The following is a 14677-nucleotide window of genomic DNA, read 5'->3' on the forward strand; positions in this document are numbered from 1 at the left end:
TATGGTGGAGAGATGCTCTCTTTTCTCTGGGGATATTTTCTACATCTCCTCTTGTTAGTGAGAATAGTGTGGTTGTTTGCTAGAAATTAGATGATTACACTCTCTGTTGTTATTCCTCATTAAGCAAAAGATGAAAATGCTCTGTTTCTTAATTTCTGGTATGTTCTACTCCTGAGAAAACTGACAGCTCATGAACAATTGCCATTAATTTAACAGTGCATTTTATTCTTGTTGGTAAAGGTTACTAGCAAGCTGGTTTATGTCCTTTGTATGTGTGCTCTCCCTTGTAATTACTTATTTGCTTTTTATAGTTCCATCTTTGCTGGGTTATTAGTTTTTTCTTGGTTTAGAAATGCAAAATCATGAATCATGTTGTCAAAGAATGAATCCTGCTGATAGAATCTTTTTCTGGTAGCTTCTTTTGAACCATATTTACACAGCCCGGAAAATAAGTTTCCAGCAAATTGCCTAGAGTATGTCATTAGGCAAACTGGTGAACTTTGGGAACAAGTGATTCAGCTTTTCACCTGTGTCAGGCAACCAACTAATAAAAATCCCTGTTAACACTAATGCTAACCATACAGAGAAAGGGCTGAGCACACCTCTGCTTCAGAACTGCTCAGCAGGCACCTCCATCCACTCTGAATTCAGAACATTAGGTCCTGTCCTCAGAGCAATGGATGAGCTCTCCTTTGCCTACTCTGACTAGCAAAGAAGAGCCTTTGCCTAGGAATTCTGGAAACCTGAGGCCTAGGGTGCTTACCCAGCAGAAAATGGAACCACTGCTTGTCTTTCTCTGGAGAGTGCTCCAGCTTCCAGGGGAGAAGAGGATAGTACTGAAACCATTCCACAGGCCTCCCAGTCAGGCTTGGCTTAAAGAGAGCAATGCAAAATTCACAGGGAAAAGACAGTGAACAAAAGGAACCACAGCAAAGCAGACTGCTCATGTGGTAGTCCTCCCACTCTAACACAGATCTCTGGCTACATATTCAGTAGGGGACTGTACCTGGATCAGTGAAGTAGAGATCAGGGAGAAGGCAGATAGAAGTATAGGGGGAGAGGAAATAAAGAAGACACATTTGCCATGATACAGAAAAAAATATCTTTACTGGAACAAAAACCTTTTGCAAAAAACAGGTTCTTTCCCCTTAAAAAGCTTCACAACAAGGTTGCATTCACCTCCCAGGTTGCTCTGGGGGCCACACTCTTGGCCAGGAACAGCAGGTTTTCTGTGAGAAGCTCTTTGCAGAGCTTTGGCAGTCAGACCCTCAGGCAGCTGGCCACAAACACCTGTGTCAAACCTGCAGGGCACTGCAGGCATCGCTCCTGCTTGGAGATCTGAGTATCAGCCTTGGAGGAACAGTGCTGCTGTCCTCAGCCTCTGAAATACCCAGGCATTTCTCACCATCCTATATTGTGACACCTACACAGTTAGTTCTACTTTATCACAATTATTCTCCTAATAATTTTCCTAAGGAATATACCTGAGAGTTAAAAACTAACTCAAATTACAGTCAAGATGAGTAGTTATTCTTTGCAGGTATAGTGCATTTATGAATATTCCTAAGAGCATTTTAAACAAATAATCAGCTAAAATTTATTGCATCTGTTTGTTATTTAAATTAAGATTTTACTCAAATATAACTTTGTCACTCAGGCTATAGAAGACAAAAAATATATATTTTTTTATAATTTCTACAAAAATAGTTATCCTCTTTTATCAAGCAATTAAATTACATTCATGAATTGAATTAGAATATTAGAATCCATTGATTCTAATACCTGTTCTACATTTATTTCACTAGTAAAAAAAGTTACAGTTAATACATTTTAAGCAAACTACATCTGTACTTACTCTATTGATATTAACAAAGAAGGAAAGTTACACATGAATGACTGAAAGTGGTGGAAAAAAACAAACCAAAGCAGTAACTGAAATTAACTGTAAAATACAGTTAATTGTTTCTCCTGGGAAAGATAAAAATCATGTGAGAGATTACACAGAAAGTCAAACTGCAATTTCTTCACAAGCCATCGGAGTTCAATACATCAGTCAGAGACATTTTATTATAGCATTGCAGGAGAGGAAGATATTTAACATGTTTCAGCATGCTGGGACTGCAGGTGATTCGCTGAATTTCAAGATGACAGGTTAATGGTAAATAAACCATTTTCTCCTTGGCATTTTCAAATATGTCCTTGAAAACTAAACACCTTTCTGCTATTTGCACTCAGCAGAGATCATGGATACCTAAGAAATTTGTGATTTAGGATTGCTTTATGCCTAGGCTCAAACTGAAAGTCTAAATACATCAGTATTAAATCTGCATTGCTATGCAGAAGGAGTTCAAACTGAGCAAAATATAGGAATTATCATATATTTAGAAGGAATATATAAACTGGAAGTCCTGATTGATTTTAAGACATTAAAATTCATTATTTCATTTTTTTCCCTACAACTATGACTGCTTGAAACTTCATAACTTTATTAAAAGTACCCCTATCAAAAGTATCGGCAGTATCAACTCTGCTCTCTGGAAATAAGAAATGAGAGGGTCAGGACTTGGCAACAATCCCAGAGTTCCAATAAGAGGAATTTACTTATTAAACTCAGTTTTCAAAGAGAAAAATACAGGACTTATTTCAACTTGGTTAAAAAGTTCAAAGAAAACTGAGATAAAGAATACTGCAGTGCTCATGGCTGAGTTCTTCCAGGCTGCAAGAAGGCTGCGATGAGAAGCTGAGCATTAAGAAATGAAGCTGGTGTAAGTGACCAGAATGGCCAATGTGGTGCTGGCTGGTAGGCACTGCTGAAACTCTGAAAACATCACTGATGCTGGCTTAAAAAACTTCTTTGCTGCTCAGAAGACATGGATGACAGGAGCAGTGTTATTAACGATACTCAATAGAAAAGAAGGGGAGGAAAGCTTAAGTTCAAATAGAAAATTCCTGTGATGTGTAAAGTGCTTTCTAATGCACTTGTTCCAGATTGACATTACTGCATGGAAGCACTGTTTGTTTCTTCTGATTTCTAGATCTGAGCAGAAAGAGAAATACTGTGTGTGCTGCAAATGATACATTGCTTTATTTTAGGCACTTTAGTCACTGAGATGCAACATGTTTTAATACAATTCTGCCTAGCAACATGTTGAGAACTTACTGTCCACACGAGAGTCTGGCAACATAATAAGGAAGAAATCATCATCTTTTAGCTATACCTATGTATGGGAATGTTAGCATAAGTTGGTTTGCTTTGACTAGTTTACTAAAAATAACATTTTTTTTCCCAGAGAAAAGTTCAGCTTCTGGATTAGTCAAAGAGATAAAAATGTGCTGGTAGTACCAAGAGCGATTACAAGCAAAGTTTAACAAGCAGTTGTTATCATGATGTATTTCTATAATAGAATGTCCAGCTCAGACATACATGTATTCATTTGATTTTTCCACAAGATGAAGAGATTATGAAAGCCTAGTGTCAAGTTTTAGTAACAGCTTTGTAAGCCATAAGACTGAAGAATTAATTTAGCATAAATAATTTGTTACATTGAAGATGACTGCAAACACAGCAGAGTTAGATTTTATATGAGCTTTCAAGAGAAACCAGGCACCTCTGTTGTCCTTTTCCTTTTCCACTCCTCCCCACAATTCATTTTTGGTATTACCACCTAAATTCTTGAAATTTGTGTTTGTGTAAACAATGATAAAGAATTTGTATGTATCACCTAAAATTTTCTGCTGTTTTCAGGTACATAATCGTGCAATGGTCTCAAGAGGACCATCTGTGGGAATAAGTATTTGTTCATGACAAAGTTGGTGATAGCAATAAGAATTAATTCTTATTCAGAACTTCTCATCCACAGATCTCGGTGTTCTACAGGGAATGTCTTTGTAAGAATATGGCATGTGTACAACTTGTATTTTGTGGGATTTCACCATTTTCTTCAAAGCATGTTCCATTGCTAGCTGATCCAGTAGATATAATTAAAATTGTCTTACTGTTTAATCAAAACTTTCTTTGCTGAAATTTCAACTAGTTATTTCTCACTTTGTCACTTTTGGCTAATGAGAACAATTCTATTCTTCTACACAGCGCTAGAAAGAAAGCTTTGGAAAACTCCCTACTATCTCTAATTGCAGGCCTAGACAAATTATCACAACAGTTAATTACTCTACAACTCAATTGCACTTGCTATTGAGGAATCTCTGAGTGCCTGGACGATGTTCACATGCTTAATGTAAATAACCTGACATGCCATGGGTGCCTGTGAGCCTCATCCTGTGAAGGATGATCAATTCCATGACTGCTGATACTCCCTTTTCCTTAACACAAAACCTTCCTACCAAGGTGTGTAGCATCAAGGCTTACTAAACAGAGAATTTTAAAGAAACAGCAAGTATATTTTATTTCTTTAAAATATATGTCCAAAATGAAACACTGAATATATCTCACTGGAGATGTTGATATAGGATTGAATGTTGAAATATGTATAGGTTTTGTACATTTATTTCCATGGCTTCAGATATGTTCATATTACAGGTCAACTGCAAAGAAAGATGAAAATGGGGGAATCTGAACAGACAGCCTATGAAAAGGGCTGGGATTCCTTCTCTCCTGTACTTTTTTAGAACTGGTAAGATTGAAAGGTGTCCCTATATGAAGTGCTCCTGGACTTTTTCAGAAACTTAGCGATCTAAGTTTCTAAGATCTCTGGCAAAATCAGGCTTTGAGGAGTATGATTTACAAATCCCAATTGACTGAGAAGAAGGAAACTCTCTGTGACTATAATCAAGTGCTATTTAACAGGTTTTTACTTAGTAGCAAGAGAATCTGAGCGTAGGATAACTTCATTCCTATCACTTCCTCCAGTTTCATAGCCCCCATTCTTTAACCAAAAACAACATCAACACAAAATTGTATTACCAAGAAATGGGCTTAAGTCACACTATCACACTATCACTGGACAAAAAGATGACACAAGGAAATGATTGTTAAGTTTACATTTCTGCTGTTTGACTTCTAAAATAGTCTTCCCTTTTGTTAATTATAAGGAGATAGAGCTGGCAGTCACTGCTATTTCCTGTAATAACTATTTTTTCTTTTTCCTTTAATTTCCTCAATTCAGTTTTCTAAATTTTGCCCAGAATAATACCTTCTAAAGCACATTGATGAAATGCCTCATTAGCTGCTTTGTTTTGTTACTTCTGCCTTGGTAATGTCACTTATAATTCAAAGTACAGAAACAGCAGTAGACCAGCAATTGTGAAAGACTTTGAAACATTCTGCGTGAAGGCACTCTAAGAATTCAGCTCTGAAACAGCTCTTCTTGTGTCCATAACTGTTATGTTAGCAGCACTTGATCAGAAAATTACGTCAGTTGTTTGTTTTTCCACTGAATTAAAGTATTTTTAGATTAGTTTAAAATACACATGTGAAAACAGCATGTCAATAGAACTCAGGAATACAGTTTTAGCTGACTAAACCTTAGGATTATAATTTAGAATAACCAAAATGACCTTATTTTCTTAAAAAGGCACGCTTTCTGGTTTACAAAAACTTGAAAAGCATGCGTAGTTTTAACCTTTTTTTTATTCATCTTTTCAATGCACTGTAATAAACTTGACACTAAAAGCACTGTGAAGACATGCATTGCTTTAAATATGTTTCTATGAATGGAGATTATGTTAAACAAATAGATATGGAAATATAATATTTTTCCACTTTTTGAATCATTAAGATACATAAAATATTCACTGTTAGATTTCATGTTTTTCTTCTTCATCTTGAGAGAACTTTCATTATGAGACATAAGAGGCTTGGATTCTTGGTTTTCTTATCACATTGTCTTTTTAAAAATAGTCTGTCTTCAGATAACAGGACATAATATAAATCTTTTGTCAACCTGTAATTATGTACTTGCGAAGATTTAAAGAGCAATGCTCTTTCTTGGAATCTGACTGATTATTTCAACAAGCTTAACTGTTGTAGAGATGTGTTAGTTATTTTAAGAGTAAAAACAATCTCTTACTTGGTCCTCAAAGGAGATTGCCTGGGCAACATCTCTGGGAAATCCATCAATCACTATCCCCTCTTCATCAGGGATCTGCATTAATCTCTGCTTTATCTCAGTTATGGTTGTTTCCTTTCACAGAGAAAATAACTTAGTTATTTAACATCATAAAGGAAGTTTTCTTGATGCTGCACATTACTACAAGATGTATAAATCCTTGAAAGCAAACATGAACATAGGAAACGCTGTACCTGAGGGGCCAGTTCTCCAGTAGTAATTATTTTGGCAATTAGGCTCCATTTTCTATTGCTGCTTGTGCTGTGGATTTTCTTCCTTAACAATTCACCAACTGATATGTAATTAAATCCATAACGTTCTGCTATTTTCAAACTCTGTGTTCCTTTACCACTTCCTGGGCCACCTAGTGTGAATCATAAGCAAAACATTAAATTAACCTTTCATCAGAAGTACCCAATCACAGGTGAAATCTTTGCTATTGGCACCAATTTTCCAAGCATTATTAGAGTAAATCTCACAGTTGCATGACCTGTTCCCAACCATGTGTTTCATCTAGTGGATCATAAACATAACAGTTTGTAAAATTTAATTTAAAAAAAGAATACAAATCCACTTGCAAAATAGAAATAAGTACTCTTCAAGGTTGACCTCATTCTAAAGCCATTCCTGGAATGGAGTTTTTCTTGATGCACAGGAGAGGAGCAGACAAATGAACTCTACCTCTTAAACTTTATGAATCTAGAGATAGAGCCAGATAGTCTGAAGTATATTCATATCAGAAAGAATTATACTTGGTTAAATAAGCCAATTAAATCAATGAACTAGTCATGAAATGGAACTAATAAAATCTGCTCCTAAATATGCTTGCATGAGCTTCTGTTATTTCCTGATTTTAAAATACTAAAAAAAAAAAAAATAATTAAATAATCATTTGAGATGTTTCCATAGTGATTTGGTATAAGGACTTTTATTGAACCATGTAATACCAGCTTTTGGTATTGATGCTTGAAGCATCTGACAGAGAAGAAATTAGGTTCAGCTTGCTAGACAACTTGAAGAATAAAGAGATTCTTCAATGCATACAGCACAGGCTGAATGGGTATCAAAATACAGAGAACAGCTATGTTACATAGCAGGGAAGGTGAGCTGGACAGCAGCAGCAGCAGCAAGAATGCATGTAAAACAATCAGACCATGAACTAAAAGGCCATGTATGATGTGATGAGCAGTGAATCTGGAATCCAATATGTAAAACCAAGGAATTGCTTTCATAAAAATAAATGTATATTTATGTATAGAAAAATGTATTGCATTAAAGAGTATAACAAAGCAAACACAAACCAAATGTTTTGGTAATAAGTCCCAATTAGTAGCTGTAGTTGGTGGAATTCTTTGTGAGAACGCTGAATTTTATTTCAACAGAAAAATAATTCAGATTTATTAAAAACATATGTTTTATATTAATTTTAAAAATACAGAAATGTAATGAAAGTAAATCAGAATGCACTGAGCTTTTTGTTAGTAATCATGTAACTCTTTATATTGTCTGTATTATTCCCATAAATAATTGTTAAGCATTTTTATAATGCAGGATAAGCTTTACAGTATTTGTACACTTAGGGCACTCTGTGTAACCGGGCTCCAACCTGCACCTCAGTATCACTGGCACAGAGCTTTCAGTGTCTCCTGCAGTCCCTTGGAGCTCTCTGTGCCCCGATGCTGTGATGCTGATGCTGCACCTGCCCTTTGGAACTCAGACCAGGAGCCATTTCAAGAGAGTGCACAGAGAAATGTGCCTATTGTCATCATGTTCCCATACCCTGCCCACAGTTTAATTATGTCCCTGGGGGGGAAAAAAAAAAAGGTTTTGTAGTTATCCGATTAGTTCAAATAATGTTTCTACAAGCATTTGTGTATAACATCCAAGTAGACAACACAGCTACAGATGTTCATAAAACACACATGTAAAAAAATGAAAGAAAAACTGTGTCTTACACAGTAAGATCACAACTCAAAAATCTTCTCTCATTCAGTTCCCTTGGTGTTTCTGTCATAAAAAGACATAAGTTTCTCTCTTCTTTCAGCAGACTGCGTTAGGTTCTACATCTCTTCCATTTCAGTAATTCCAGGTGATCTAGATGGGCTTAGTTTTTTTAGCTTGGACTCTTTCTTTCAAAGGCAGCTTAGCTACTTATCCTCTTTGTTAGAATAAAGAATGTTCCCCTTCTGTAGGTACACTAGCATCTGACACAGTAGGAATCATCTTCTCCACTGAAGTGGCTATAAAGCACTTCTGCTCCAGTTCCCCTGCTCCCTTTCATGCTCAGCCTTCCCCATGACAAATGCATTTCACCAAACCTTACAAGTTTGAAACAGATTATGTTGCACCCAGCAACAATAAAAATGCAAAACATAGGTAATGTGCAGAAAATGGGAAACATTGGAAACAAGGAAAATAGTGCTCATGTTCCAACAGAGATACAAAAGGTGCCAGAAAACCAGAACTGATACTTGATAGAACATCAGTCTGTAAAAGCATAAAATAGCTGAAAAAAACCTGTTTGAAACAAGTAGATGGACTTCACACTCCTGTTAGGAAGAACTTTGCTTTGCCAGAAAAGAGCAACCAAAAAACAAAACAAAAAAGCGTAGCTCAACACTTCTTTCAATCTGAATTGCAATCAGAAAATAGCTAATAAATATTTGATTTAATATTCATAAACTTCCCACACATTTTGTTTTTATCAATCCAAACACATCCCAAACACATAATCCAAATCAATCCAAACATATAATATCAAGATGGTGTTATCTGTTTACAATCTGAGGGGAAACATTCATGTAACAAAGTAAGGGAAAAGTGATAGGACAAAATTATTTCCTACAGCAGATCATAACTATGTATCCATTCCTGACTCTGATAAATCACACTGACAAGCTGTTCACAAGAAAGGAAAATCAAATCACTTTTGCTTTTTGTTCTTTTTATTTATTCTGAGATAGATTACTCAAGGAAAGAGTGATTATTTTACATATTTCTTGAAGATGTCTAGACTCAGGAACACTTGTTGCGTCTCAAATTATGTTTGCTAACAGGTTTCAAGTAAAGATTTGTGTGCCCAAAAAGTGTTACTAAAGCAGTAGTTTTAATCTAATTTTGTTTGTTCTTTCAATTTTGCATATATTGTTTTAAATTCAGAATAAATTCATCTAATAATAAAATTTCTGAAAACACTTCTGACTTTAAAATCTAACTGTGGACTAGATTTAACAAATCAGTAGGCAGCTGTCTGCTGACAGCACTGTATTTTATCTAGCCCTTACACTTCGATCTCTAAAGGAAAGTGTATTCTTTTTAATATTAAGTAATAAATATTAAGAAAGAGCAGCTTAAAAATATACTCAACTAACATGCTAATGACAGCAGATAATTAATATTTTAAGATCTCTAAATTCAAGCTATATTAACAGTACAAATTTTTTTCTTAAACGTGTATTAGGAAGTACATATTTAAACACAATCTCATTTACTATAGTGTTATAATGCCTTAGAAACTTAATTTTTCCAGTGATTCTGATGTGTGCCCTCCTGGCTGGTTCCATCTGATTTTTCTAAAATCCAGTCATACACTCACTATGTAGCTTTATAGCTTTATCTTTCACCAGAGGTTTTTTCTGCAAACCCAGAAAAAGAACAAAGCCCCCACCTTTATGAGTGAGTTCTCTTTAGCCCTGGAGCTACCTGGTTCATTATAAGGATGATAGATTTCATAAAGCAAAGAAGTTGTAAAAACCTTTATGGAAGCATTAAAAAGCTCTTAGGCTAATGCATTAATAAAGAAAAGTTCACCAAATATGTGAAGCAGAAGACAGGTCTTTAACTTCATTTCAGTCCCTAGCAGTGACTGGGACCAGCACCATCTGAGCAAGGCAGGACGATTGGTTATCACTAATTAGACAGAAATACATTACTTAACTGATTTTTTTTTTGTTGGCATTTTATGCAAACTGAAAATATGCAACACATTTTTTGTGTGTAATATCTCTTGAAGTAAACAGTGTACTTTTATTATTTTTTTTTCTCTTTTATTCATTTACTCTTTCCAACATATTTTTTTTGTGTGCTTTCTCAATAGAAAGTTGAATTTGGGAGAAATTGTCTTGATACTGTACAAAAATGGACAATAGCTGCTAAGCTACATATAGTATTGTGTTTCTATCAGATCACACTGTAATAGATTCAGATAAACTCAGTGGGAATATAAACCTGAAATAGCCTTTGTGGAATGTTTACAACATTCCCTATATAAATGGGAGAAAAGAAAAGCTCTGTAAAATCCATGCTCTGTTCACTGCCTGCTGGTGGTTAAGGATTTCACTTCAAATACACCCGCACACAGTTCCAGAGGTGAAAGCCAAGCTCTCTTTATCTCACTTAAATCAAACCTTCATTCATCACTCTGCTGCAATTGAGCTACATAGATTTCGATGCATTAAGAGCCTTCTGTGGTCACTGAAAAGGAGCCAGTTATTCTCCCTTATGAAAAGGAAGGGTAGCTAATTAATTAAGATGAAGTAAAGGTATGTGTTATTTCTCCATCTAATGGCAATCTTCACATTTCAGCAAAACATAGAGAGATTTGCATGTTGAAGTCTGTAATCCTGAAACAAAATATTAGGAGAATTCAAATGCCTTGAGCAATTGCTTTGGCATACCACAGACACTTAAAATATGCCTGGTCTTCTGTTTTCAATCTATTCCAATATCTCGTTTCTGAGAACTGCTGGATGCAGAGCCTAGAGGACATGCTGTTCCTAGAGATTCCACTCTGTAGTACAGAGAAGACATTTCTGTTCCTTTTACTTTACTACATATATTCTCTGTTATGGAAGAAGTATCTCTCTTTAATATGAATAAAGCTTTATAGACTAAAAATGTAATTCTCCATCACCTGGCACCTGTGCTGTAACTCTTTAAGCCATCCAGAGAATCAGATCATTTAGCCTGGTGGTAAAATTTCTAAAGACAACTATGAGGAAACTGATGCAAAGAAATTCAATAACAGAAAAAAATATTGATTTACACTTAACCTGCAGCTATTTTTAATAACCTGTGCTTGTCTGAGGCTGGAAAGTATGAGCTGCTTAGAAAGAACACTAAACAGCTCACAAAAGAGAACTCTGGGAGAGAGCACAATTAACTAATGTGAACTGAGTGCTTATTCTCTGTGAACTTGGAACAGGATTCATTCGCCAAATAGACCTGGGAATGAACTTAACCCATGCAATGAACTAATGACCCTGTATTCTCACTCCAGCTGGACATACCAGTCATTTGAGAAGGGTCTAAGCATAGAAGACAACAGTTCCCTATCACCTTTTTGAGCTGGCTTACACAGTATTTTAAAATATCCCTTTTTGTGATCAGCTTTGTGTATACCTGAGTGTTTTAGTTCAATCCTGAGCATGCTATGGAAGAGAACCTTGATTCACATGGTGCTGCTGCCTTGAAATGCACGAACCAGGCTCAGATAAGATGAAATCAAACTGGCAGATGTGCTCATAAGCAAATCATGAGCTCTCCAGCTGCTAAGAGGCATCCAGTCTACAGAACATGAGTGCAGGTGCTTGCTGCGACCCCTAAAATTCTTACAGTTGAGATGCCATTCCCAGCACTAACAATTTCAAATTCTTAATTGGCCTGCACCACTTGCTATGGCAGATGGAAAAATTGTATTTAAATTCATATAAGCATTCAGTGTATTTGCAGTACAAATCAAAAGGCGAAGTAGCAGAGATAAAACCTTGTCAAAATGACTGCCATCATACCTATGACAAGGATAATTTTTGGTCGAGGTCTTGCAGGGTCAAACACATCATACTCCTCAATTAGCTCAGCAGTTTCAGAAAGGTCAGTGTCACTTTCTATGGAAAACTGTTGGATCGGAGGCAGTCGGTCATAGCGTCGGTATGGGAAGTTAGAGTTATCAGGCATCACTGTAAAACAGTAAGATAAACTGGGAATAGTGGAAATAGACAGAAAACTCAAAATCTGTTCTGTACACAGATTTAAATAAGTATCATGCATAAGGTATAAATATCTCATAATTTTACATTGTGTTTGCTGTTGCTATATTAAGTATTTTTGGCCTCTGTTTAATGAACGGATTTATTAAATCATAACCACACAGTCAGTTTTCTCAGGTGTTTCTTTACAAGCACGTCAGGTTTTCTGTGAACATCTGCCCATAGCACCCAGAGTTCAGCAGGGGCCTCTGAGAAGAAAAGCTTTATATTGTGCAGATAACCTCTACTATTAAGCAGGACTCTTTTAGTGATACATATTGTACACAGAGATAGAGACAGTATTCTTGCTGATTATTTTAATGAAATGTTGGATGGCAAGAAAAATAACTATGGCAACTGAAAGATGAGCTAATTACTCTTTGTTAACATTACAAATAAAATAATTACAGGTATTGGCATGACATCTGCTTAGATTTTATGAGATACACTTTTTTCTAAGAGTTTATAATTTACATTTTATCTAGTAAATTAGCACACAGTTCCAATGTAAAGTAGAAAATCCACGTAGTGTAACTGCACTGAAGTTGGTGTGTATGTCATCCACAAGGACCAATGGAAAACACAAGCCAAGTTCACTGTGACAGATCTGCCCCTATCTTTGCAATTGTTTTAGGTAGGATACAAGAAATCTCTCCACTGATGTGTTAAATATTTGCACAGCAAACATCCATCATTTGGCTGAAAAGTGATCACAATTTCCTCTCCTGCCTAGTGTCCATTATGGCAGGAGAAAAACAGATGCCAAAAAGCAAGGAAACAGAATTCCTGACTCCTTTGCCTACAGATAATCAGAATGAGGCATAATCTGCTACAGAAATGTGTAAAATAATTCAGTAGTAGATGTAAAATCACACACAGTTGAAGAAATAGAATATCTTTAAAATTTAATACAGTACCATTCCTGAAAAAAGACCTCCGGGATTGTCCTCCATTGAGTGGAGGCAGGGTCTTCTTTTCTGGGCTGACAAAAGTGTCCCATTTCACTTTTTCTGGCCCTCCAAGCTCTTTTACTTTCTGCAAACAGCTTTCCAAATACTCAATCGGGTCATCGGGTTTGTAACACATTAATCCATTTAACAGACTCTGAAATGTAAGATCAGAAATATAGACTATGATGATAGATGCCAGGGGAAAACGAGCACCTTTACTTTGTCTTTTACTTTGCACAAAGAAGCACCACATTCCTTGATATTCAGACTCTCTATTGTAAGCCAATGCATAAAAGTGAGGCCTGCAAAAAATCAAATTATTTTGGTTTGCCAATGTCATAAAAATTACTTGGAAAAGAAGCTCATGGCTATATCTTTATTGTTGTCTGTATGTATTGAAATAAAACCTGAAAATAGCAAAAAAAAACCCTCTACATTTTTCTTAGAACTGTCACTGGCAAGCATACGCAGCGCAATGTGCAAGCTATAGAGCCCCAAAATTTACATATTCTTTGTAGTCTTTGACATCACTAAAATGTGTCTTTTCCTGAAAGACCACTGCAGCCACAAGTATCTCATCGATATTCTTGTCAACACTTACACAAGCAATGAAACGAGGATTTTTTAAAATCAGGAGAAATACTCAAATATCATCTTGATTTGTATTGGGCAAAAAACACCCCACAACCCCAAAATTCATAGGTGCTTCCTGATTTAATTGATCATAAATTCTGAGCCATTAGAAACCCTCTCTCTACAGTATTTAATAATTCTTTACTCATCTTACTCATGAGCATTGTGGGGGTTGTGAAAGAAAGACTGCCAGGCCCTCTTCTGACACATTTCCTTGACAAAGTGATACATAAGTCATCATCTCACCTCTCCACGAGACTGCTGCATCCAACCTTCCCATAACAATACATGTCTTTCAGGATGATTTCTGTTCTTTTTGCTCTTTCTAATTTTTGTGTGAATAAACTTGAGGGTCATAGTTGGTATTAATAGTAAACATAAATAGCTCCAATTCAGGATTTGATCAGTTGTTATCTACAGTTTATACACTAATTGGTATTTACAAACATTTGAGCTTATAAAACAGGATATAATTTCTATGCATCTGTGCCCTTGCTATAGTAGTTAACTGATCACAACAACTAACAGTGTATTTTTGCAGAAGATATGCACCAGTTTTTTAAATTAACTAGCACAAGCTTTGAGGCTTAATGGAAAAACAGTTTTGTCTGCATCTCTTGTTAAACCATTCACATTCTAACTGTGTAATTAAAACATTAGCATGCTCCGTGTCCTGCAATTTTCAAATATATAGAAAAACGTCTAGCTTCAACACAGACGAGGGAAAATACATATGTGTGCATGTTATGTACAGATGACAGGGTGTCTGATCCAGAGTGGGGGGAAAATCCACATTGCACAGAGAAGTAATTATCAGCCATTAACAGCAGGTAACTTGTAGGAACCTAAACAAAACCTCACTAAACAGTTGCGGCTTTTTTCTTCCCCCCGACCGATGAAAGATGCCCCTCGCCCGCATTCCTCGGCGCTCCTTTGCCCTGCGGACAGCCAAGTTCGCTCCCCGCCGGCGGCCGCAGCGGCCGGAGGGGCGCGGCCGCGGGGG

The 14677-nt window shown here is 36.2% G+C and overlaps 2 protein-coding genes across 2 annotated transcripts in view; one reads left to right on the forward strand and one right to left on the reverse strand.

The window, feature by feature from the left end:
- Positions 1–13204, reverse strand: part of AK5 (adenylate kinase 5) — an 81236-nt gene extending 68032 nt beyond the window's left edge. The window contains exons 1-4 of the mRNA XM_015635792.3: positions 13009–13204; positions 11855–12022; positions 6260–6429; positions 6027–6140 (exon numbers count right to left, since the gene is read on the reverse strand). Coding sequence (XP_015491278.1) covers positions 6027–6140; positions 6260–6429; positions 11855–12022; positions 13009–13177 — 621 coding nt within the window. The 5' untranslated portion in view covers positions 13178–13204. The remainder of the gene's footprint in view (positions 1–6026; positions 6141–6259; positions 6430–11854; positions 12023–13008) is intronic.
- PIGK (phosphatidylinositol glycan anchor biosynthesis class K) overlaps positions 1–14677 on the forward strand; it is a 148031-nt gene that overhangs the window by 52739 nt on the left and 80615 nt on the right. The window lies entirely within an intron of this gene.

The sequence above is a fragment of the Parus major genome, chromosome 8 (assembly GCF_001522545.3).
Source record: "Parus major isolate Abel chromosome 8, Parus_major1.1, whole genome shotgun sequence".
Classification (NCBI taxonomy): domain Eukaryota; kingdom Metazoa; phylum Chordata; class Aves; order Passeriformes; family Paridae; genus Parus; species Parus major.